The following is a 27,390-nucleotide window of genomic DNA, read 5'->3' as shown; positions in this document are numbered from 1 at the left end:
TGACAACTATTTATCATAAAATCTTACATAATATATGATATCTTTAAACAGAGGTCTCGCTAGGATTTTAAAACTGGGTCTTTCTGCCTCTGGATTCAATCACTAAATATCAGTACATTTTCTCACTCGGCCGCTAGTCAAAGCCTTTGAACTAGCCGCTTAACTGTTGCATCATGTTCTTTTTTTTTTTTTAATGTACTCTTATAAAATGGCAACAGTACATCAAAGAGTCTTTCAGTCACTGAATTCTGTCATTGTAAATATCAGCACAGTTAACTATCAACACATTTTCCCACAAAGCAGGTGGCTGAAACAGGACCGGCAAATCTTTGAATTTTCCCGCGCACCTATTACATGCATATGGAGGACTCCCGCCTCAGTGATTTTCTGCGTCCCAGATCAAAAATTGGCGTCCAAATACGTGTAATTAAGCGTTTTCGAGATCTCTGAAATTAATTCTTCATTAGAACTTGCAAATTTCAAAATATGGATTATATTTTTACGGGCATTAATCACCATTTTTGATGATAAAATGAGCAATGCATCAAGGTTTAATTTATCAATTCTTATCGTAATTTTTTCATGTTCAGCATATTTTAAAGATATTTTAAATACATTTTCTCTGGCATAAATCAGGAGCCAAGACGGACACTGCGTTATAAGCGGGATCACGAGTTATCTGGGCGCGAGTTATCGAGGGAGCGGTGTACTTCACTGTCATCATGGGGTTGTCACCAAAGCATTTCCTATTATTTCTAGTTGGTCCTAAATGAAATTGATGCAAATCTTACATCCAAAATGCCACTACAACAGCCATCTAGAAAATGAGGTTATTGCTACTGGACAGTCATAAAACATAAGGTTCTTATGATATCTAGTTGTTTCTAAATGAAAATGTGGAGATTTTACATCCAGTGTGGCCAACATGGTGGCCATGTTGAAAATCTTGTTTCCTCTATCCCTTCTGAGTGAATTATCATATTGACATAAGGTTTTACCAAAGTCTTTCCTATGGTTTCTACTTGGTCCTAATGAAAATAGTACCCCGTACGAAATTTTCCACATGGAATGGATATGGAATCTATACGTACTTTTACAGAAATATCCATATGGACATTTCGATTCTATAGTTGAAGCACTCTTATGGATTTCAGTGTATCCATATGGAAATGTTATGGACTCCGTACGTACTCCATATGGAAAATCTCATGGAATATGCTAATTAGTCCATGAGATCTGTAGGTTGTCCATATGGAATAAAATTAAAATTCCATATGGAATTTGGCAATATTCCATATGGAATTTGTGAATAATCCATATGGAATTTGGCAATACTCCGTATGGAATTTGTGAATAGTCCATATGGAATTGGCAAATATACCATATGGAATTTGTAAATGGTCCATATGGAATTTGTAAATAGCTCATATGGAATTTGGTAATAGTTTATTCCATAACAAAATTTTGATGCCTACTTAAGGCGATTTCAAACGGGTTTTTTTTAAGCGCTTTGACTAAACCATAAAAAAATCTGCTTCAGTTTCTGTTAAACTGCCTAATGATTCTTAGACATTATTGGGAATCAATGATGAATATTCACCACAATTTTTAAAATGGATCATAAATTTTGACAGACATTATCAAATAAGATTTAGGTTTTTCTTGTCCTCATTTTCTTTCTCAAATACAAAGCCTAATCCATGATGGCATCACTTAAGTCTTTTTCATTTAAATGAAAAGTCTGGTGAGATTTCACAAATATTTGACTAAAACATTTGTGAGATATCACTACAATTTTGATCATTATATAGCATTTTACTGAAGTTTCAGAAGTTTTTCATACATTTCAGAAGGTTTCAGATCAATAATGAATATGACTTAAACAGGACTTTATTAACCAAGGTGATATTAAATTTGCATGATTTTTTTTTCTTTACAGATGTTGTAATTATATGACATCCAAGGCTAGTGATATGGGAGTTAATAATAATAATAAAAATAATAATAATAATGACTTTATTTAGAGAAGGTAACTTAATTACAGAACTAATCTACCTTGAGGCCTTCTATCTGTTATGTACAATATTTATAGTATATACAACATGTGAAGAATCTGGCTTGACACTAAATAATTAAGTGATTTTAAAAATCACAAGTATCAAGCCTGGAATACATACACAGGCATCTGTGTACACATAAACATATATAAAATAATCTCCATTTAAAAATTCAACTGTGAAAATAATGCAAAAATACAGAAAAGCATCCGTTTGAAACATGAAAAGAAGAAATTCTAAAAGCCTGCAATGTCACTTGTACTGCAACTTGATTTTTGATTAATGTACAAACTATGATGCTGTTGTGGTCTCTTGAATTTGTCCTTGTTCCATAAGCAGCCCTGACAAACGTTTATCATGATAGAAGTACTCTTATTTTACACTGAATCCAACACACCTGGAATATTTTGATAATATACACAATAATGCCTCACGATATTGAACGATGATTCTACGTGTGGGCCAAGAAAATTCCACAAAGATATGACGATCTTTGATAGACATGGGTATTTCGCAAGAATTCCCACCAGTGATCTATACGTTGTCCTCCTTAAATTCATCCTGGAAGTTAATCAGTTTTGAGTTATCGAAATCAACCTGGTTCAATTCCTTGTCCTATTTAGCACGTTAGCCGCTACTGTAGAGCTATTTATGGCACAAAAAGCAAAATGCTTGTCCTGGCGTTCAGTTTTCATACAGACTGACTAATTTACGCTCCCATCGACTTTGCATTCAAGCTATTCTCTTTGCCGCACATTTTTTCAAATGGTTATTCAAATTCGTATCCTGCTCGAATCACCATGTTTCGCATTCCCATCAGTTTCCGTTAGGCAACAATTCATTGGGCAAGTACAAAATTTTGACCAATCAGAAAGCTTTTTACAACGATCATCCTTTAAATAATAAATGGAACAAATACTTATTAGAAAGCCCGTTGCGGAATGGGACCGGATAGAGCATTATTTAAAAAAAGTTTCGGAGACAATATTAAGAAAAGGGTCCGTATCGAGGAAAATCAGATTCAGGTCAGGAGAAAAGCGAAATTCTGATTCAAAACAGAAAACAAGAAAACTTGTTTGAGGGCAGTTAAATCAGTTTAAGTTTAAAAAAATACAACAACAATAAAAAAATTTGATAAAGAAATATAATACAGAAAGATGTGGAAAGAAGTTATTGTTCCCAAAATAAACAATACAATTACAGCTATCAGAAACAGGGAATATAAATGCTGCTGAAAATCAATCAAATTATACAAGAAACAAAAATAAATTTTATATCTTATTGATAATTTTTTACTAAAATGTCAGTGATATTACAATCACAAAATGTCACTATATTTTTAGAATTTTTGACATACTCTCAGTGAAATTTCAATCACAAATTCCCACTGATATTTTCAGAAATGTTGGCAGAGTCAGTGAAATTTCAATTACAAAATTTCACTGATATTTTCAGAAATTTGGGTAACATCTCCTAAAATACCATAATTTAAGTGAAAAAGGACCTTTAAGTGAATGTCAAGAAATGTTCATTTATTTTGCTGAAATTTAAGTCACATTTTCACAAGGGTATGATTTTTGTAGAGCATATTTTAATAGGAAGCCAACAAAATTATTTTTCAGAATAAACATTAGATCAAGCCCAAAATCCACCTTGCACCAAATTTTTTAAGTCCAAAGATTCATCTATGCTTGTACTTCCAGATATTAATTTTCTGATCATGTTTACATTTTCCCTACTTTTTTGGTCATAATTTTACATCCAATGTGGCTACCATGATGTCTGTCTTGAAAATTTTGTTATCACTCAAGAACATCAGCATTGGTTTCAACACTAAGAAATTAAATTGCAGAAATGGCCTTATCTTTTATTCCTGGAAATTCCTTTTGGCCAATATAGCATAAGTTCTTTTAATTGATTGTTGTTAGTAGCCGTGATTGGAAGCAGTCATTGTGTTTCACAGGATGGTCTTTTAAAATCTGTTTGTTTATGATATGAGCATTATTGTATTGTATATTCCTATCTTGAACCATTGCTGAAACTTCATTTGTTAATTCCATTTTGTATTTCTCCACTTTCCAGATTAAACGATCAGATCTTCTCGGGGAAAACAATGAATTTGTTTTTCAGTCCCTTGCACGAGACATAGTTGTGGACAGTGTCAATTCACACTTGTACTGGGTGACAATGAACTCGGTTGAGACATCGTATCTCAATGGAAACAATCATGTCGAGTATTTTTCTGTTCCGTATTTCTCAGGCAAGCATGTAATCAGCCTTACACTGAACCATGATCTCCAGAAAGTGCTTTGGTACGTGAAGGGATTTGAGAATCAAGAGCTGTATATGGCCGACATAATGGGAAATGACAGGAATGCTGCATTAAACTCTGTCAAACTAGTGGGAAACTTCCAAAACATTGCAAAGTAAGTATTAGATTGTAAATCGAATACAATAAGGCCCCTGATGTAAAACTATGGTCATCGATTCCTTTGTAGATTACTGGCTGATATTTATTTATGAAATAGCTACTTAATTTATTACATTTTAGTTCTTTGCTTACTATCTCCCATCATATTGTAATTTCACATAAAATATACCTTATTTTGGATGTGGTTTTATGTAAAACATACCTGTTGTTACAAATAGCACTCCCTCATTATAATGCTGTCCAAGAGAGAGCCATAGAATATTCTGAGACTTCCGTTTAATGAAGTACTTTATACATGTAATATTTCTTCTTTAAATACGTTACCCAATCATAATACCTCAAGAGAACTACTACTACCTTGCAAATCCAGCCCAAATACTACTCTTAGCTAAAGGGAGCTAAAAGTTGTCTGCTGACCTATGTGGCAGATAGGCAGAGTGACCTCCCCATAGGTATAAGAATTGGTGGCAGAGTTTAAGAACTTCTCAGTTACAACATTCTTCTTGTGCCAAGAAGCACACTCTAATCACAAGAGGCCTTGCAAAAGCCAAAATCAAAGTGGAAGATATACCATTAAAAGTTGGAGTTTTTTTTCACTTATGAGGAAAGTATACTCCATCTGTATTTCCAACTTTTGCTCTTTCTATGCTGACAAAGTTCACCCATTACAATTTGCTAACATTTTGTCATCGTTACACATTTAGTTACTTGCATGGGGAACCTAAGCAACTTCACATTCAGTTCTGGCTATAATTATTTTGTATGTGCAAGTCTCTAGCTCCTATAAAAACTCCTAATGTATGTGTAATTCCATTATGAATGGCTACATATTGGTGAGTTTCTGTTCCAAGGCATTTGTAAAATCCAGGCACCAGATTCAATGTTTTTGCTTGTACTGGTGGTCAGTGTGCCTTTTTTCTTACAGTTGATTGCCCTAAATTATTATTGTCACACCTACTTTTCTGTTTGGTGCCTCAGTTTCATATGAAGGTTTTTGTGTGCAATGTAGACACTTGTGATCATTTCTGTATTGCTTCTGCTCTGTTGAGACAAAAACAGGTCAGCTTTCTATGCATGGTTTACTCAGTAATGTCTTGCTCATGCATGTTTCTATAAATGACATTTGAGTCATGTTTATCTACATAACCTCATAAAGAGCAACGGTAGCCAAAGCAACTTTCAAAAGATGGGTTCAGCTAGAATATTTATATGTGTGCATGTGGTTGTGTCCTTAAGACACTCCTTATAGATGTATAATTCTGTCTTTTCTGGTACATAGAGGTGAGTTTCCTTTACCTTGGCTTCCTTAGCCTTGGAATGCTATGCTTCACTGATTCTACCTGCACATGCCATCCTTGACCTTCTCTATAGGTAGCATTGAAATTGAGATTTTCTGTTATCACTTTTTTCCAGGTTTTCATGTGGTATATTCAGCTTTATATATGCAGGCCCATATCTTTATACTTCTACTCCTTACAGGTGGTATTGTCATTATATTTTACCTGTACACTTCATTTATTTATCAGACTGTCTGTTATAAATTTCTGGGTCAACTTTAGCTCTGCACCGACATTGCATTCGAGAAGACAGGTGCAGGGCTACAGTTTTATATCTTTGGCTCTAATTTATCTTACAGATTGGAACTATGAGTAAAAGAAAATTCACAGCTCTGGATGAAGATGTCACCAGTCTGCATGCTGACCTCTCCTCAGTGTTAGAATTTCTGGCATACAAAGGAGATAAATCAACTCTTACCCTTCAGCCATGAAGTGCCGGCCACTGACATGCTCTGAAAAAACTGTGGCACCAAGTCAGCATCACAGAACTCAGCATTATTGGCAACTCCCTCTGCCTTGCCTCCTCAGGGTTTGACTTGATTCCTATTGTGGAACAGCGAGGGACAGAAACAAATAGCCAAGTTCCCTCTCAGCAGACATAAAGACAGGTTATATCCGGTAACCCATCCCAAACTGATTTACTTCAACAGTCTGGGAGAGTTATGGACATTCTGACCTGCCTTCATCATCAGTTCATCGGCAGTTTTACATTAGCCATACACCAGTATTTCATTTGGAAACTCCAGCAGTCAGCAGTGATATAACAAAGCCACACTCCATTCATATGGATTTGGTGACACTCGGCAGATAGTGCACTATATTGTTGCCCTGTCTTTGATCTTGGACTTTGTCTCTATGGCTATCTTCCAACATGCGGAACACAGCTTCTCTCTCCCAGAACAAATACCTCAGGGCATACATGGGTCTCAAGAATGGTCTGAGTACTGAACAGAACCGCAGAACACATTTTTGCCGATGCTGTATCCACAGCTACAATTTACAACTGACAGAATGCAACTTGGTGCTCTCTGCCTGTACTTTCCTGAAGGACCACCGTAAGGCCAAGCTAAGAGCACAGCCTTTATTCTCTAGCCATCATTTTAATGGACAGATTGAAGAATTCTGCAAACAAGCCACCAACGAGACCCATTTCCCTCCCCCTGCGATGACAGTATTGATACAGGGGATAGTACATGAAATCAACAAAAGGACCCAAGGATCAGACATAGGACACAGACCTCTGAAAACTGACCTGTGGAAGATCCACCCAGTCATTTCCAGTTCTGGCAAGCCAAAGTAGATAAAGCACCAAGAGGGTCCTAACATCTCTCCGGGGTTTTATCTCAGACTTTTCTTGGTACCAAAAAGGGAATTTCACTTTTTCTCTGGTCATCATTGTAAGTGCCCTCAATCAATTAATTCATGCCCCATTGGTTCTCAATGCCATCTAAGAGGGAGACTTTGCCATCAGTGTGGCCTTAAAAGATGCATACTTTTTTGTCCCTATTCACAAGACTTCCAGGACGATCCTGCAATTTACCTGCATTATCATATACTATTTCAGGGCACTCCCATTGGGACTCAACATCAGCCCATAGGTCTTCACTTGTATGATGAATCAAGTAATGGCACATGTCTGGACCATTTCTATGGTGGCAACATCAAGTTACATGGATGATATCCTGCAAAAACATCAGGTGAGTTATATCTAAACACAACATGATAACCCTTGTTACACTGCTTACCAGCCTGGACATGTCATCAACAGGGAAAAATCTGACCTAGTACCATCTCAACAATTTGTTCTCCTAGGTATGGCGTTCAACACACAGGCATCATTGTTTGTCTCCCTCATGATCCGGCATTGAAAACCAAACCATGTTGGCTTCTTACTTTCAATGAAAATTCTATCTACACAGGAATTCCTTCATTTACTGGGCTTTCTCAAAGTGGCAGTGGACCTCATTGACCTAGGTCACCTTTTTGGTCCCATTTCAAATGATTCTTCTGTCCCAATGGAGGCCAAAAGTTTGCCCATTGGACCAACCTCTCCCCATCTGCACACATTTGAGGCACCTTTTGTGGAATTGGGGCATCTAACTTGGCTCATGATGGGTATAACTCTGCCTCACATACCTTTGGAGATCAGAGATGGTATCTCTGGGGTAAGGGAATGTACCTCCCTCCACCTCTTACCTATTCTCCAAAGGTATTATGATTGGGTAACATATTTAAAGAAGAAGCAAATTTTCTTAGTAAAATATGTTTCTTTGAGAATACTTATCAAATCATGGTACACATACACCCTCCCAGCCTCTCCACAGTTACATCCATAAAGATCGTGCCTTCCGCTCCAGTAGTTACTGAGATATTCTTAGGCTTTGCTACAATTCTGACACTTAAGGGGAGATCTCTGCCTGATTGCCACATAGGTTGGCAGACATGGTTTAACTCCCTTTAGCTAAAGGTAGTATCAGGATGTGCTGGATTTGTGGTGGTGTTGTTGTTGTTGTTGGGTTTAACGCCATTTTTCAGCACACGATAGACTATGTATGGCGGCCAGTATTAATGGTGGAGGAAGAACCCAGGAAAACCCCGGGAAGAACCACCGACCCACGAGAAGCTACTGGCAAGCTTTCTCACATACCCACATTGGCCGAATCCTAGACTCGCACCCACGTAGACATACTGGATTTGTGAGCTAGTAGTTCTCCTAAGGTGTTATGATTGGGTAAGTATTCTCCAAGAAACATATTTTATTAGGAAAAATTGGTTACTTCATAATACAGTGGGATCCCTGATCATACCTGCCTTATAAAAGGAACTGTGTTATAATGAAGGGTCTTTTATTGATGGAGTGATTTAATGTGGCCTTGCTTATAAGCACTACACATTCATGCTCTTTTCAAAATAACTGTTAGAGTGAAGGGCCTTGTATTGAGTGAGTATAGTAGAATGTGCCATTACGTATAAATGGGTACGCATTTATTTACATGATAATTGATGTTTATAATCCTTGCTGGAGACCTCTAAATATATCATATTAATGGGCTATGTAATTGTTGATTATATTCTGATTGTACACACTTTTGTTCCACCACAGGTTTTCATCCCTCCAGTATTACTCCAACCGCCTGCTGTGGTTGAGCCAGACAGACTCTGTAACAGTGGGTAACATGGAGTGTAACTACACCTCAGCTATCACCAACCAGTCCATCAATGTTACCACATTTGTCATACGCCACCCCTCCCTACAGCCTTTTCCAGGTTTGATATCACTAGTAACTTTACTTGTTGTAAAATTGCATATTTCGACTAACACCAGAATCAGAAAAAAAATTCTTAAAATTGTTTTAAAAAAATTACAAATGATGAAGAGTTGCCTTTAAATAGTCACTTTTCTATTTAAAAAATTAAGGTCAGTTATTACAGGTTAAAGTGTATTGTGGAAATAAAAATGCATACACTGAACTCAGTCAGTCAGGGTCTTGAGTGTGACATTGAACTTGATCATTTTGGGGCCTTGAGTGTAACATTAAACTTACCAGTCAGGCCTTGAATATAACACTGAATTTGATTGGTTTAGGCCTTGAGTGCAACACTGCTCTTGATCAGTCAGGCCCTGTGTGCAACATGGAACTTGATCAGTCAGGGCCTTGAGTGTAACACTGAATTTGATCAGTCAAGGCCTTGAATGTAACACTAAATTTAGTCACTCAAGGCCTTGAGTACAACACTGAATTTAATCAGTAGAGGCCTTGAGCACAACACTGAACTTGATGAGTCAAGGCCTTGAATGTAACACTAAATTTGATAACTCAAGGGCTTGAGTGCAACACTGAACTTAATAAATCAGGGCTTTGAGTGTAACATTGAACTTTATGAGTCAAGGCCTTGCATGTAGCACTGAAGTACTACATTGAACTTGATAAGTCAGGGCCTTGAGTGTAACATTGAACTTGATGAGTCAAGGCCTTGAATGTAAAACTGAATTGGATCACTCAAAGCTTTGAGTATAACACTGAACTAGATAAGTCAGGGCTTTGAGTGTAACATTGAACTTAATCAGTTAGGGATGTGATAGTCAAAATTGTGGTTAATACCTGTTCCTACACATTAGCAAATGATAAGAAAAATATTCTGGATTCTCTAATTAAGGAATAGCAGTGCACAAAATGAATGTACCAATGTCCAATTGTACATAAAATATAGTGGAGCAAATTGACAGGATATGTAAGAAAGATGTGAATAATATTTCTCCCACTTGTTAACATTTGCTAAATTAGGTCCAGTTCAAAATGTTCATTGAAAGAATATGAATAGAAACAATATTTGTATTATCATGTACCTGTCAGTCTGTCCATCTTTTATACTTTCTTTCCAGACCATAACTTCAAAACCATTGCTATGAAACTAGATACACATAATAAAACTAGAGGTCCAGATGTGACTGCTGCTATCAACAGTTATTTAGTTTCAATATCTTTAGATCTACTGGTCACTGACCAGATGATCTGTCCAATCATCCATCAGTTTGTCCTTCCATCATACTTTTGCTTCCAGAGTATAACTGCAAGATATCTGTCTCAAACTTGGTACACATCTTAGATTTGTTGTCCAGATGTGCCTTCTGCTTTTCACAATTCTTTGGTTTCATTGCTTTGAGATTTACTGGTCATAGATTACAAGGGCCTGTCAACTATTGTCCATCTTGTGAAATGCCATCAACTATTGCCCATCTTGTGAAATGCTTGTCAACTATTGTCCATCTTGTGAAATGCCTGTCAACTATTGTCCATCTTGTGAAATGCCTGTCAACTATTGTCCATCTTGTGAAATGACCTGTCAACTATTGTCCATCTTGTGAAATGCCTGTCAACTATTGTCCATCTTGTGAAATGGCCTGTCAACTATTGTCCATCTTGTGAACTGGCCTGTCAACTATTGTCCATCTTGTGAAATGCCTGTCAACTATTGTCCATCTGTTAACACAAGTTTGTTGTGGTTACTCCTCATAAACTTCTAGAAGGAATGTCAAGAAACTTTACACATTCATCCCAAGGTCTAGCTCATCATAAATGAAATGGTTTCTCTCAGACAAACAGTATGGCTACCACAGTGACCATCGTGAACATCTTATCATTGCGTCTCCTCAAGGAATGATCAGATCAGCATAGAGTTTTCACTGAAAGGCTTCTTATGATGACTGGATAATCGTATTATTGTTACTTCTTTACTCCCCCATTCCCTGGAAAAATTGAATTACCAGAAATTATCAAATCAAATATTCTACACGATGATACAAGTCTGTACAGTTTTACATCTTCTGGTAATCTGAGAGAGCAATACAGCACCATCATCAAATTCGAGAAATAGAGCAGTTATCACGTGCATGAAATCTTGTATACCACTTCCCATCTTGAATGCATGCTTAGATTGTGACATGGGTACTTAGGAGTGTCTGTTTGAAGGCTAGTTTTCACCAAAAGAGTTGTGCACTTATTAAGGTATGTGTTCCTGTTGAAGATAATAAATTGAAATTGAATTAAGAACATTATGCTGTAAATGTTTCTATTTTTTTCTTCAGTGGGTCTAAATAGTAGTACAATCAAAGTGATTCCAGATGCCATACCTGTATCCAGTGTCCGATCTATTGGAAACTGGCACAACTTCAGTATCACCTGGAGACCAAGTTCTGAGGTCAACCATGGAAGAGTCTTCTATGAGGTGTCTGTACATTCAGATCACATGACAGCCACACCAATGGTAAAATCGGCTGACTTCTTAATTGGTATCTCTCTTATTTTGTTCAGACAAACTTTAGTTTTAAATAAAATGGGACAAAATACACAAACATGGAACTCTGAAGTTTTATGATTTTAAATGAGAAAATGCAACAAAATTCTATAAGCAGAACTTATCTGTGTATATTGCTGCAGATGTGACAGAATGTAATTTAATCTTGCTTTAGCAAAAAAAATATTTCCATACTGGTCAATACTTCTGTACTGACCAAAGCTATATTGATAATTTCTAAACCATATACACATACAGAGGCCTTTGTCTCTCTACTCATGTTTTTTGTTAGCTCTACATCCATAGATCAGAAGAGCTTATGGGATGATGTGTTGTTTATCATCCAAAGTCCATCCATTCATTACTGCAAATTTTTTATCATTACTCCTCCTAAACTACACGGAGAATGGACATGCACATTCATCTCATTTGTCTAGTTGATCCTAATTGATAATGGGTCAGACATCTAATATGGCTGCAACAGTAGCCATCTTAAAAATCTTCCTACTTCTTGTAATTGGATGGTCATAACAACATGGGCTTATACAAAAGACTTCTTATCATATCTAGTTGGTTGTAAATGGACATAATGCCAGTCGAATGTCCAAAATGGCCACTACAGTGGTCAGTGCAAAAATCTTATTATTGCTAATTCTTATGAATGAATGGTCATATCAGCATGACGTTTTCATCACTCCAAGTATTTTTATGCTGTTTACTTGATCCTAAATGAAAATGTTTGAATTTAATGTTATGACCACAACATCAGCAATCTTAAAAATCAAAATCTTATTGTTGCTACTTCTCCTGAAAGAAAAGTAATATTGTTATGGGGTTTTCAACAGAAGACTTCTTATTGTGTATAGTTGGTTCTAATTGAAAATGGTGCTGATCTAATTCTCAGTATGGCCATCACATTGGCCATCCTGAAAATCGTGTTATGGCTAACCTGAAGAAAAGGTAATATTGTCATGGGATTTTCACCACAACACTTATTATGATATCTAGTTGCTTGTAAATGAAAATGGTGCTGTTTGCACATCCAATATGGCTACCATGGAAAGCTTGTATTCACTACTCCTCCAGAAGGAATGGTTGTATTCAGCAACTGCTTGTCAGGTTGGTCCTAATGAAAACTGTACTCTCCAGACATCCACCATGGCCACAACAGTGGACATCTTGAAAATCTTGTTATCCCTGAATGGTCATATCAGCATGGAGTTTTCACTGAAAGATTTATTAGGATTTCTAGTTGATTGTAAATAAATGAAAATGGTGCCAATATAACTTCTACTATGGCTACCATCTTAGAAAATCTAGTTATTGTTACTTATTCAAAACAGGAAGTCTTATCAACATGGGGATTCCACTTGAAGACTTCTTATGATGTATTGTTGGTCTTAAATGATGTAGTGTTCATTCTAAATGAAAATTATACCAATCTAACATCTAATATATCTGACAGAGCAGCTAATTTGAAAATCTTGTTACTGCTGAAGAATATCAGAGATGGTTTCAGCAGTTAAAAAAGTAATTCCTGTAAATTCTGAGATCCCGTGTGGCCAAGTGGTCTGAAGCACTCATCTTTACAGATCACTCACATCTTGTATCTGTCCATATGGGTGTGAGTCACTGCCCAGCCAGCATGGGTGTGTGAGAAAGCTAGCCAGTAGCTTCCTGTGGGTTAGTGGTTCTTCCTCTAGTCTTCTGATTTTCTTTGTCCACTAATTATACTGGCTGCCATGTATAGCCTATTATGTGCTGAAAAATGGCATTAAACCCCACAAAGCCCCAACCGAAACCTGTAAATTCTTTTCAGCCAGTAAAGCATCAGCCCCTTTGAGGGACTCTTGTTTATATGAATGATGATGTAATCCATTTTGTTTTACTTAAAGAGTGCAAGCATAGAAAAGTCTTTCAGCAGTGAAAGTCACTAAAAATCACATAGAAATAACATGCAGGTAACACCCATATATTAGGTATCATAACATCACATTCTTTTATACCTGTAATATATATTTCAGAAATATAATGTTTGTACCACAGTATCTTTATTTTTACCTTCTTGTAAATTGTTTCACATTTGGTGCAGAAAGAATTGTTTAGATACATTAGAAAACTATTTGTTTCAGATGATTCAACAGTTTGATAAATTTTTCTTCTTAGGGAAGAAAAGAAAGGATTGTTGACATTTATATTCATATTCTTAGTTCTTATATCCAGATATATGTGGCCAATTATCTGTTACAGATAACTGAGCAACCATGGTATGCAGTGAGTGAATTGCCTCCTTTTACCCTTATATCAGTATCTTTGAGGGCATACACATACTGGGGATTGGGACCGATGACAAGTATCTCAATAAGATCACCTATGTCAGGTTTGTATCACAAGTATTTATTGTCAAGCCCATGTTAGTAGGAAGCAAAACATAACACCTTTCCACCACTGGCGTCATTGTAAACATTGATGGCTTTGCTTAAAGTTTAAAAAAGTAAAACTCTTGTTTTATTTTGGTGCTAAAACTTTGCAGTACTTAAAAGTAGATGGTGAAGTTATTGTAAAAGATTGGGAATGATGTCACAATATCTGAATTCATGTTATAACAATGCATGTTATAGCGAGATTTCACTGTGTTTTGTCATACAGATGGATTTTCATTTCATAAAGTCACTGCAAATTTGAGTTTCTTGGTATTATGTCATACAGTGGGCCTTGCATTTCTTCTAGGCACTAGTTACAAGTTTCTATGTGTTATGTCATGCCATAGGCTTTGTATTTCATCAAGGCACTCTAGTTACAAGTTTCTACGTGTTATGTCATGCCATAGGCTTTGTATTTCTTCAAGGCACTGCAATTTAGTGTTTCTAGGTACTGTATCATATAACAGACTTTTCATTTCTTTTAGGCACTGTAATTTTGAGTTTCTAGGTACATTGTCATACCATGTTATTCATTATTTATGGCAAGGTGTTGCGTTAGTCTTGAATTGGAATGTCATATGCCAAATAGATGTTAAATATGCCAAACAAATGATAAATATGCCAAATAGATGTTAAATATGCCAAATAGATGTTAAATATGCCAAATAAATGATAAATATGCCAAATAGATGTTAAATATGCCAGATAGGTGTTAAATATGCCAAATAGATGTTAAATATGCCAAATAGATGATAAATATGCCAAATAGTTGTTAAATATGCCAAATAGATGTTAGATATGTAAAATAGATGTTAAATATGCCAAATAGATGTTAAATATGTTTAATAGATGTTAAATATGCCATAAATATGCCAAATAGATGTTAAATATGCCAAATAGATGTTAAATATGTTTAATAGATGTTAAATGAGCCATAAATATGCCAAATAGATGTTAAATATGTAAAACAGATGTTAAATATGCCAAATAGATGTTAAATATTTATATTAAAATTACTTGAAATAAATGATCATTCATTTTCAACTGTATGAGTACTTGTATTGTTGCTTTTCTTTGCTTAAATTGAAAGAATTGGCAAAACAATTAAGAATTTTTTTTATCAATGCCTCCCATAAGTTAAGGTTTTTAAAAATTATTTCATAATTGAAAAAATACTTTTAAGCTAAACAATGAGACTAAACCTTCAGTTTAATATTAAATTATACCAGTATTTCTATAGTTCAGGAATGTACTCATTGATTTCAATAATTGACAGTAAGTTTTATATTTGGAGTCTGTCTATCCCTTCATCCATTACAGTCCCGACAAGACCAAGAGATCTTCGAGCTTATGTGACTCAGAGGAAGGATGCTGTGACATCAAAGCACACTCTATCGGCAGATCTTTTCTGGACTGATCCTGAAGAAATAAATGGAATTATCAGTAGGCAAAATGTTTACTATTGGCAGAACACAAGACCCAAGACAGAGAGCACAATGCCACTAAATCCGTCCATGAAACGTTTCATATTAGATGATCTGGAAAATCACACTACCTATTACTTTCAGGTGTGTATAAATGTCTTTGTGTTTGTCTTTGTTAAAGTTTATCAACTTAGGTTGTACAGAAGGTTATTCAAGCTTATATTAATGTTTTCTTATGTCTTATCCCTTTACCTCATGCAAGTGCCTTTGGATGCCTCCATTCTCATGGAAGTGCCTTTGTATGCCTCTACCCAATTTGCATGGAAGCACCTTTTGATGCCTCTACACCATTCTCATGGAAGCGCCTTTCGACACCTACAGTAAACATCAGTGCCACCTTCAGGGAAGACCCCTTTTAGATACTACATTCACACATGTGTGAATGACCATTATGTCAGATCACTTGGTTGCTGTTTAAAATCTGGTCTAAATCTACTGTTTAAATTAACTGTATCATATTCTCCACTCTTCAAAATGGAGGCCACGGATTTTGTTCAGTACTTACTTGAGTTCTCACAATTAGAATCACAACTATGAAAGCTTCAATAACTTTAGTAAGGGCTCTGATATTGATGTAGGCAGCAATTAGTTTTTATAAATTATCAAATTCAGATGATTTAGTGATGTATACACAGACAAAGAACTTGTAAATTTTGCATATGAAAAATGGCAGCTACAGTTGTAAAATGGTTAAAATTGATGTTAAACATAACATATACTACATTGCTTAACAGTTAACAGGCAGGCCCATGTGTATAGAGTCGAATAGCTAACATGTGTTCTGTTTATAGCACACTGCACTGGGTAACTTTTCTAAATGTATATTGAAGCGCTAAAAAGCCATACACTCTTTGAGGTAAAGGGTTAAGTGTTAAAGTAATATTGTCATAAAGATGGAAGAAACTTCTGACGGAACAAATTTTTTTTTACCTTGAAAGAGTGAACACTCCTTTTTGCATGTATTGGAGCAGAAGAGCAAACTCAGGACCACATAGAAATAGAGCAAGTGTCTTACCACAGAACGATCTATGCCCTATTCTTAGGATTGTATCTCAACAGCTCATTGTTTATGTAAAGATTTAGACAGGTGCCCACTCTCTGTTGAATGTGTTAGCACTGAAGATTGTACTGAGGACTGTGGAAAAGTCTTACCACTGAGGAATCTATGCCCCATTCTTGGGCCTGTATATCAGTTGCTCATCTTTTTTGTAGAGGCTTGGATGGGTGACACCTCTTCATTAAATATGTAAGAACTGAAGATCACAGGACCACATAAAAGTGGAGCAGACGTCTTACTTCTAAACTTTCCATTCTTGAGTCTGTATCTTGCCATGTCACAAATCATCCGTATTAAATTAGTCATGTCACAAATTATATTAAATTAGTCATGTCACAAATTATTCTTATAACATTTTGTTGTTTCACAATCTATTCATGTTACATTAGTCATGTAACAAATTATCCATACAGCATTTTGTCATGTCACAAAGTACCCATTTAGCATTAGTCAGGATTGTCTGTCATCCAGATTTACTACTGTATTTTCCTGAAGTTAACCCTTTACCTCATGCAAGTGTCTTTGGACGCCTTTACTCCATTCGCATGGAAGCGCCTTTTGACGCCTTTACTCCATTCACATGGAAGCGCCTTTTGACGCCTGCTGTAAACATCAGCCATTTTGAGCTGGTTTTCATAGCGCCACCTTCGGGGAAAACCCCCCTATTAGATACTACATTCATTTCTGCGAATGACAATTACGTCAGATCACGTGGTCGCTATGTATGCACTGGTCAATATCTGCTATTTAAAGTAACTGGGTCGTAATGTCCACTCTCCAAAATGGCGGTCGCGGATTTCGTTCAGTATGTACAAAGTTTTCAAGATTAGAATAACAACTATGAAAGATTCAATAACTTAGGTAAAGGCTCTGATATTGATGTAGGCAGCAATTAGTTTTTATAAATTATCAAATTCAGATGACTTAGTGATGTAGATGCAGACAAAAACCTTGTAAATTTCAAGTATCAGAAATGGCAGCTACGGTTGGTCACGCGACTTCACTGACATGACGATGAACGAGTTCTCTCTCGATTTTGAAGCACATAAAAAATTCTTCCGTGAAAAATAATTACACAGCTATAACAATCGGACTTTACTCTTAAATTTTTCCACATATAATAGATGTGTACCAAAAATGTAAAATGGTTAAAACTGCTGTTAAACGTAACATACACTACATTGCTTAACAGTTCACAGGCAGACCTATGCGTATGCTGTCGACTAGGTAACAGGTGTTCTATTTATAGCGCACTGCACTTTGTCACTGTGCTCTATGAGGTTAAGGGTTAAGCCCATGCTTGATGATAAGCCTACTGCTTGATTTTGACAATGTATTGGTTTTGTCCCTTGTCTTTATTGTCATTGATATCCCGTACATGTCCTTTATTTTTCCATGATAATCTGATGTTTTGTTTCCTGATTGCATCATCACCCTGACAAGTTTCAAATATAAAACCTGTGAAGTCCATGTATGTATTGAAATTTTTATACATGTATGCAGTACTGTCTAAGTAAATTGGTGTATTTTATGCTGCTTGATCTATATGTGTATCTACTCTTGTAGTATCGAATTTAGACTGCATTCTGACCTTTTCTTAAATTAAAACATTGTTTTAATTTTGCTCCTAGGTTGAATCCTGTACAGAGGTTGGCTGTGGTCCAAGATCAGATATTGTGTCTGCTACAGCAGATGGTAATGTTCATTTTGTATATGATAATTCATTCATTATTATTTATTTTTGATAACTGGTATTTTTATGCGTATTTTATTATATTTATGACATTAAATGGTCAGCTAAAAATGATGAAGTACTCTTAAGCTTGGCTCATCAAAACACTTGTCTTGAAATAATAATATTGGGAGTAACATTGTCTTCAAATGATATATTAGGAGTAATATTTCTGAGATTAATTTTTTATTTAATTTTTACATTACAGTTTACATTAGAACAACAAATATTTTAGAAATTTTGATTTTTTTTTCTCAATGTTCTCATCTCACAACAATGCCTAATAAAACATTTTTAAATTGATAGCAATTTCCTGAATGATTGTTAGAGTTGTATGATTATTTAAGCTTTTTTTCATGTGGAATATCTTTTATAAAAAGAAAATAAAAATGATACAGAACATGAAAACATTTTAAATTGACAATTTACAATTAAAATAAAAAACAAAGTCAATTATATTTTTTTGTCAAATCATCATTGAATCTTCATGTTTCCACACTGACATGGCTATTAACTTATAAATACTATTTAATATAATAAACGGATTGTTTCCACTTTTGGCTCTATTGAATCTAATTGAGTTTATTTTAATTAGTTTCATCAGATTTAATTATTCAATTTACATTTCATTTTCAGTAATTAACCCTGTTCCTCAGCTTCTCCTTGCAATCCAGTCATCTGTCCAGTTAGTGGAGGCATACAATATTCACAATACATCCTTGACCATTGCAACACGACCTGTTGTGGCCTTGACCTTTCTGAGAGATGAGAACACAGTCTTTAAGTATTGGATAGATGTGGACAAAAATTTGGAAGAATTTATTGAGGGATTGAAGGACAGAAAGGTTGGGGCATGAAACAACTCCTCCTGTACATGTGTTGAAAGAAACAAAGAATGATCTAACAACATCAGTCAACTCAAATTTAAAACTGTATTCTTTTTACACACAAAAAATCCTTGATTCATGCGTCTTTGATCTACATTTGATATTATTGTACATTTTTACTGTATTATCCAAAGATATTACAAAGTAGGGACCAACTACCAAGTAAATCAGCAATAAGGTCAAATTAGGACCCTGTAGATAACAGCAAGGTTAAATTAGGATCTTGTAGATAACAAGGTCAAATAAGGACCCTATTCATGACAAGGTGAAATTAGGACCTGTAGATAACAAGGTCAAATTAGGACCTGTAGATAACAACAAGGTCAAATTAGGACCCTGCAGATAATCAGTGGACAGTAATGTAAATCTCTTATATATACCAACACATTTATCAAATATTTGCAGTCTGGTACTTATATAATATTTGTTCTCAATTTCAGCTGTTCGAACTAGACCATACAGGGCGTGATATGACTGTGGACTGGATCAGTCGGACACTATACATATTGGAATCTAACACAACCACATCCAGGATCCAGTCCTACAGACTGGACCAGGGAAAACATTCCATCCTGCTCCAGAGGAATAGCAAATTTGGCAATATAGTAGTTGATCCATACAACAGGTTGGTGGAAATGGGATTAAAAAAGCCAAAACTATCAAATTACACAAATATAATAATGGAAGAAAGACATTATTAACGTTTACATGCTGTTGTGGTTTTATAATTGTGCAGTTTTGTATCTCACTGTACTACATTAAAATCTCTCTTGAGTGACCTCTGCTGTGAGTGACCACCTATCATTCATGACCATAATAATCATGCATGAATCAATTTTATTATATAAATGCAATGTCATTGGTGACCACCTGCAGAACTTGACCATGATTTTCTGGCAAAAAATGCATTTTGTCATCGCTATAAATGTTTTCATGTTGTTTCTTTTGTTTAAGGCATGATATGCTAATCATGATGGCCAATATAACTGGTGGAGGAAGAACCTGGGGAAAAAAACCATCATCCTATGGGAATGTACTGGCAAGCTTTCTCGTATATCCACATTGGCCAAACCTGAGACATGAACTCGTGCATACATAGGTGAGATGGCAGTGATCTGTAAAGGCTAGCACTTTAGACCACTCAACCTTCAAGGGCCTCTTGCTATGAATGACCATTTTCCAAAAACAAATGAATATTGCTGATATTTATTTAATTCTGCTGTAACCATGACTACTTAGGTGTGTCTGCAGAAAAAGTGCAGATTGTTTTTAAACAAGACTGATATGCATGACGACATTGCATAAACAGAGATAATGCCACTGACCTTTATTTAACTGTGCATATTTAAGTCACTATGCTATCAGTAATGTGTAAATATAATTGTGCCTAAATTTAAGACAGACTTTGTGGATGGCTTGCATTTATGATAAGGAAGTAATCGTTTCATTTTGGATTCAAAATGTCAAAGGTCAGGGTTATTGGGATTGAAAGAAAACATGGTTTCTCCACAGAACATTCAGTTATTGACTAAAGTACCATAACTAAAGTTTGTGGAGGGCTTGCACCTTAACATATGGAGCAGGTACATTGATTTGGGGGTCACAAGGTCATGGTAATTATGGATTGGTTTTACAGAATAACATTTGTTCTTAAGTAAGTTCTTTGACCAAACTTTGTGAATCACTTGCACTTATGGTGATACAGAATCTATAGATCAGGTAGTCAAATGGTCAGACATCACAGTGACAGTAAGTCTAATAAGAACACAATGGCTTCTGCACTTTAAGTTTAGTTCCAAGAAAATCATGATGTATGAGCCACCAGGTATGCATGGTAGTGATTTCCAAGAAAATCATGATGTGTGAGCCACCAGGCATGCATGGTAGTGATTTCCAAGAAAATCATGATGTGTGAGTCACCAGGCATGCATGGTAGTGATTTCCAAGAAATTCATGATGTGTGAGTCACCAGGCATGCATGGTAGTGATTTCCAAGAAATTCATGATGTGTGAGTCACCAGGCATGCATGGTAGTGATTTCCAAGAAAATCATGATGTGTGAGCCACCAGACATGCATGGTAGTGATTTCCAAGAAAATCATGATGTGTGAGCCACCAGACATGCATGGTAGTGATGTCCAAGAAAATCATGATGTGTGAGCCACCAGGCATGCATGGTAGTGATTTCCAAGAAAATCATGATGTGTGAGCCACCAGACATGCATGGTAGTGATTTCCAAGAAAATCATGAGTGTGAGCCACCAGACATGCATTGTAGAGATTTCCAAGAAAATCATGTGTGAGCCACCAGACATGCATGTTAGTGATTTCCAAGAAAATCATTAGTGTGAGCCACCATACATTTTTTGTAGAGATTTCCAAGAAAATCATGTGTGAGCCACCATGTATGCATGGTAGTGATATCAAAGAAAATCATTAGTATGAGCCACCAGGCATGCACGGTAGTGATTTCCAAGAAAACCATGATGTGTGAGCAAGATTGTAGCACCTACTTTCTTCCCACATAGCATACTGGTATCAGGACACATTTGGTGATAGTGGATATTTTCTGTTTTTGACAAGGGGATGGGGGACAGTGGATAATTTCAGTTTTTAAGAAGGAGTGGGGGGACAGTGTGAAGGCACTTTTATGTATAGTATGGATAAAAGTCCTCAAGAAAAACTAGTCTCGTGTTTATGGCAAAACATTGATGATGATGATTGTTATTATTGTTATTATTATTATTATTATTATTATTATCTGTCCTTTTTCTTTCAGTAAGCTCCTTTGGTCTGAGCAGCAACTGGGCAGCACAAAAAGTCAGATGATGAGTGCCAACTTGGATGGAACAAATATTGTACAGTTATTTTCTACTAGCAGTCATATTGACAGACGCAGCATTGATAAACTCTGTAACTGCACAGCAAATATGAAAATATCTTCAGCACTTGCCATGGATTTTTCGAAGGATGTGACAACAGAAGTCATTTTTGTGGATCCTGCCACAATGAGCATTCAGGGAACTGATGTTCGTGGCTGCAAATGCAGAACCATCTTGTCTACAACAGCTGCGGGCAGAAAAGGTTTTTGACTCATTTTCATCCTGTTCTTAGGTCTTAGAAGCTTTGTTTTTTATTCGTAGAATTTCAGCTAAAATATACCATATAGACATTGCTTATAAATCAAGTCCAACTACAAACTGCTTAGACCTAGATCTGCCATCACATTGTGCAATGGTAGATCTGGGTCTGTGCAGTTTGTTTAGAGTAATCAGTAGAACAAACAACATAGAATCTAATCTGTCAGTGTAATATGCTATGGCAGATCAAGCTGTATTGTTTGATTTTGGATTCAGCATGTAAATGAGTGCCATATGTACTCCCTTAATAATCAAGTCAAATTGCAAACAACAAAGATCCTGATTTGCCATAGTATAATGCACCAGCAGACCAGTGTCTATGTTGTTTGTTCTACTGATTACTCCTAACAAACTGCATAGACCCAGATCTGCCAGCACATTATGTGACAGCAGATTTGGGACTGTGCAGTTAGACTAGACTGATATCTGAGTATATAAATAATGGTACATGTATCTAGGGCTGTTCTGCATAAATATATTCAGGTGGATGAATTGCTTTGGCATCGGTTGACAACATTGTGGGTTAAACCACCAAAACAATAAATATGCACAAATATTTTTCAGTTGAAATTTAAAGACTTTTTGGTCATGAACTGGGTACCTTAAATAAAAAAGACATTAATAATTTTAACTTAAAAAAGATCATTGAAATAATAACATAATGCTAAGACTTATCTTCCTGACAAATTCATTTTAAAGACATTGTCTTTCTAAATTTTCAATGAATGAATCCCATTCATGCTTTTCTCTTTTATGAGGTCATGTAATTGCAGTAGGGTAAATGGAGCTGTTAATTTGCATTGCGGCTAACGTTTTCTTGATGGCAATGTTTGCATGGTGGCAATTCATTCATGGAGGCAATGTTTTCATGGTGGCAATGTTTTCTTCAAGGCAATGCCAGACCTGCCAACTCTTATGATTTTGCCATAAGTCTTAACAAAAATTACCCTTAAAATATGGACTTATGGCATACAAGCAAAAACTATGGAAAAATGATCATTGCCAGCAAATCCAGATAATTGGTCATCCATGTTTTTTTTGGATCCAGATTTCATCTCAGAATTAGTGAAATTAGTCAGGGAACCAGACTAACTTTACAGCAGCACCCCATATGCCTTAAACTGCACCTATTTGTTCATGTGAAGCATCTGCATGATCAAACTGTTGTATATAGAATTTTTAAATATGGCATCCAGAAAGCAATGCATGTTTAAGACAAAAGGGAAAATAAGCTTCTATAGAAAAGTGTTAATAGTCGACACAGAAGAATAAAAAGGAGTATTCAGATTTTTGTGAATAAAAGCTGTAAAGGACACAATTACATTTATTGGACATCATATGCCAATTTGAGTATGTCTCATGGCAGGAGATATGATTGCCATCCTCATGTGAAATGGGAAAGAATTTCCAAGAATTATGTCATTTTGAGAGATAGTAACAAGCCATTGAGTTGCATAGGGTTTGGAACTAAAGTTTGTGCAACTGTACTAGTGATAAATAAAGTCTACACGTACTTTACAAACTTTTCAGTTGAACATAATGTTTATTGTTGCTGCATCAAACTTTCAATTGCATTTTCCAACTTTACAGTAGCAGTTATTGATATTTTGTTACACCTTACTGAAAACTGGTCAATCTTACAGAAAAAAGTCAACTGCCTTTTTGAGATGGACTCGTCAGGGTTGGCAGGTTTGCAATGCATTCATGGAGGCAATGTTGTTATGGTGTCATCATTCATGGAGGCAATTTTTTGATGGTGGCAAAGTTTTCTTCATGGCAATGCATTCATGGAGCCAATATTTTCATGTTGACAATTCATTTATGGAGGCAATGTTTACATAGGGGCAGTATTTTTTGGTGGCAATGTTTTCTTCATTGCAATTCATTCATGGAGGCAGTGTTTTCATGGGGGCAATTTGTTTTGGTGGCAATGTTTTCTTCATGGCAATGCATTCATGGTGGAAATGCATTCATGGTGGTTATAATACTAGTGCGTATTATTATTTTGTCAGTGAAGAATGATGTTTCTGTAAGTAATCGTGCTTTATCATCATTTAAAGTTACTTTCATTTTCACGTAGGGGAGTCTGCAGTTTATGATACAAACACAGATTGTACAAAATATGTGTCTCTGTCCATCAAAGTAGCAATTCACCTGATCTTTGTGATTTCTTTTTTCCACATCAAAATCGTAACGAGGATTATCACTTGGTCAATAATCATTGTCCTCTCTTCAACATATTTTTACCTTTCCTCTGCCGACATTGGCATCGCATAAAAAAAATTCTTAAATCTTATATATAATTTTTCAGATTTCCCAACTACCATGGTCCCTGTTCACCATGTTTTCTGGAAGACAAAATAATCCTTTTTGACCTTGTTGTTAAAACCATGTCAAATATTCAACTATAATATGATTGACCATTGTGGTGTTCAGTATGGGTTGTTGTTGTTGTTGTAGGGTTTAACGCCATTTTTCAGCACAAGATAGGCTATACATGGCAGCCAGTATTAATGGTGGAGGAAGAACCCAGCAAAACCCCGGTATGAACCACCGACCCATGCGAAGCTACTGGCAAGCTTTTTCACATACCCACATTGGCTGAATCCGAGACTCAAACCCACGCAGACAGAGGTGAGATGGCAGTGATCCGTAATGGAGAGTGCTTTAGACCACTCGGGGCCCCGTTCAGTATGGGATAATATGGAATAGTTTCCTCAATGCAAAATGAGCGGAACTTGGTTTAAAGTATGTAATAAATAAATTCATCAAGAAGTCACACCACTAGATAAATTCTACCACTGATGTTGGACTTCATTTGTGGTCTTAGTCAAGTACTTGAATATAAGCTGCATAGATCATTCTTGCCAACACTGAGAATTTACTGTCATATCTAAACATGAAAAGATATATTTTCTCAAAAAATATGCTACATAATAACAGAGATAAGATGCTAAACAATACTTTTCAAGGTCATTCAAGGTTACTGTTCTACTTTGGCACAGTAATATATTATCTGTGTGTCTTCTCTTTTAGGCCTTCCACCCGATATTCTGACAGTGGACCATGTACATATATACTGGTATAACAGGACAGAGAAGTCACTTTATGCTTTGTCCAAATCTACAGGAAAGATCACAGTGACTCTTCTCTCAGATGTTCAAGATACTGTGGCCTATGGGTCTCACCTGCAGCCATTGCCAAGTAAGTTTTCTTCCATTAAGTAAGGTATTTATTGATATATAAAACTCTGTTACACAGAACTCTTGCTGTTAAGGACACTTTTTCATAAAAGTCATTGGAAGAAATTCTAAATGAAAAATGTATGTATCATTGTCTTGTATCAAAAAGATATGTTTTGTTGACTGAAGATACAGATATGGATCCTATCTGATTATTTCACTGCTTTTATGTGACTTTTATAGAAAAGACACCTGTCTTTGTAGACTGGAGATATAGGTGTGAGTCCCATGTGATCAGATCACAAGTTTTATGTCACATATATAGAAAGAACACAGTTGGCCATATGTGAGTTTTAATAAAACATTGATAAAGCAAGAAAGAATATGGAAATTTACAATAACTAAGGAATTAAATATTTCAGAAAAAGCAAATATCTTGATAAGAGAAAAAGTCAAAGATCTCATTAATTATTGAAGTCCTCATAAAAAATTGATTTAAGGCATTATCTGTAACAGTACAGTGCAATCAGAGTGATAAAATTTTCTATTATAACATTATGGACATTATTTTGGGTTTCATGATAGATGAACAATTTGAACTTTTGAACTGACTGCTGATCATTCAAAGAAGGAATGGTTAATCATTATAAAGATTACAGCACTACAACAGGTGTTATTAACAAGTACATTAGTTTGATAATGTTGTTTTTCATACAACTCTACCTCATCAATCTAATAAAATTGGCAACCAGTCTCAACTCTTTCCTTCCTGTTTTTGTTGATTTTGGTTTGGAATAATATGTTCACTGCCTGCATACTCAAATTATTAACTATGGGTTACAAAGAATTAAATAAAGGTATGTTGTATTGTGTCTGGTTTTCTGATAAATTCATTCACGGCAGTATTGAAACACTGGTTTTCTGACACAGTCATTCACAGTAATGGTGAAAAAGTGGTTTTCTGGTACATTCATTCAGAGAAATGTTGAAACACATATTTGGCCACAAAATCATGGTTGCTTCTGTTGAAACACATATTTGGCCACAAAATCATGGTTGCTTGTTACTTTTAGCCAGTGGTTGCTTACATCAAGGGCATTTATATAGTAAATCAATCTGTGCATTACAGAAATGGTTGTACATGACAGACTGTAGCATAATGCACTGGCAGGTCAGGGTCTGTGTTGTTTGTTCCTCTGATTGTTCTCAACAAACTGTATAGACCCAGATCTGCCTCAGACACTACTGAAGAACTGTTCACAGCTTCACAGTTCATCAATCAGACATAATCATAGCCACATTTTAAAGAAAATTTTGTTACATTTAGATTTGAATATTATGCAGTTTTTTGGTTTTCAGTTTAGTTAATGCAAATAAGAAGCTGTAATTGGAATGCAGTAATTTGAATTCTTTGAACAGAGGAATCTTTTTCCCATACAAAAATGTATAGATTTGTTCCAATATGAACATGTTAGTGGCATGTGATATTATGAAACTTGTCTGTAAACTTCATATTCAATTAACTCTTGAATAGACCCCCTGAATTATAATCTACAGTATTTCTCATAGAATACCATATATACTTCCTTATAAGTCAGGTCCAACTGCAAACTGCACAGACCCTGATCTACCATTGCATAATGTGCCAGCAGATTTAGGTTTATTCAGTTCATTAGGAATGACCAGTTTTACAAACAGGATTGACCCTTATGTGCCTATGCATTATGCAATGGCAAATTAGGGACTATGTTGTTTGCAGCTTTATTTGATCTTACAAGCTAATATATATGGTAAGTTTCTGAGGTCATCCGTAAATACTTTGTGAAAACTTGGGGTGGTTTTCATGTTGGATAATTCCTCCAGA

At 35.7% G+C, this 27,390-nt stretch overlaps 1 protein-coding gene across 1 annotated transcript in view; it reads left to right on the top strand.

Moving 5' to 3' along the window:
• The first annotated feature begins 4,144 nt into the window (after positions 1-4,144).
• Positions 4,145-27,390, top strand: part of LOC149786254 (proto-oncogene tyrosine-protein kinase ROS-like) — a 90,047-nt gene continuing 66,801 nt past the window's right edge. The window contains exons 1-10 of the mRNA XM_089976634.1: positions 4,145-4,483; positions 8,929-9,092; positions 11,413-11,591; positions 13,872-14,001; positions 15,365-15,612; positions 18,217-18,280; positions 18,954-19,162; positions 19,645-19,829; positions 21,984-22,288; positions 25,381-25,548. Of these exons, the coding sequence (XP_089832760.1) occupies positions 4,245-4,483; positions 8,929-9,092; positions 11,413-11,591; positions 13,872-14,001; positions 15,365-15,612; positions 18,217-18,280; positions 18,954-19,162; positions 19,645-19,829; positions 21,984-22,288; positions 25,381-25,548 (1,891 nt within the window). The 5' untranslated portion in view covers positions 4,145-4,244. The remainder of the gene's footprint in view (positions 4,484-8,928; positions 9,093-11,412; positions 11,592-13,871; positions 14,002-15,364; positions 15,613-18,216; positions 18,281-18,953; positions 19,163-19,644; positions 19,830-21,983; positions 22,289-25,380; positions 25,549-27,390) is intronic.

Source organism: Sinohyriopsis cumingii, chromosome 12, assembly GCF_028554795.1.
Source record: "Sinohyriopsis cumingii isolate HCF-2022 chromosome 12, ASM2855479v2, whole genome shotgun sequence".
Lineage (NCBI taxonomy): Eukaryota > Metazoa > Mollusca > Bivalvia > Unionida > Unionidae > Sinohyriopsis > Sinohyriopsis cumingii.
The sequence above is the reverse complement of the archived record's forward strand: the minus strand, read 5'-3'. Positions and strand labels throughout refer to the sequence as shown.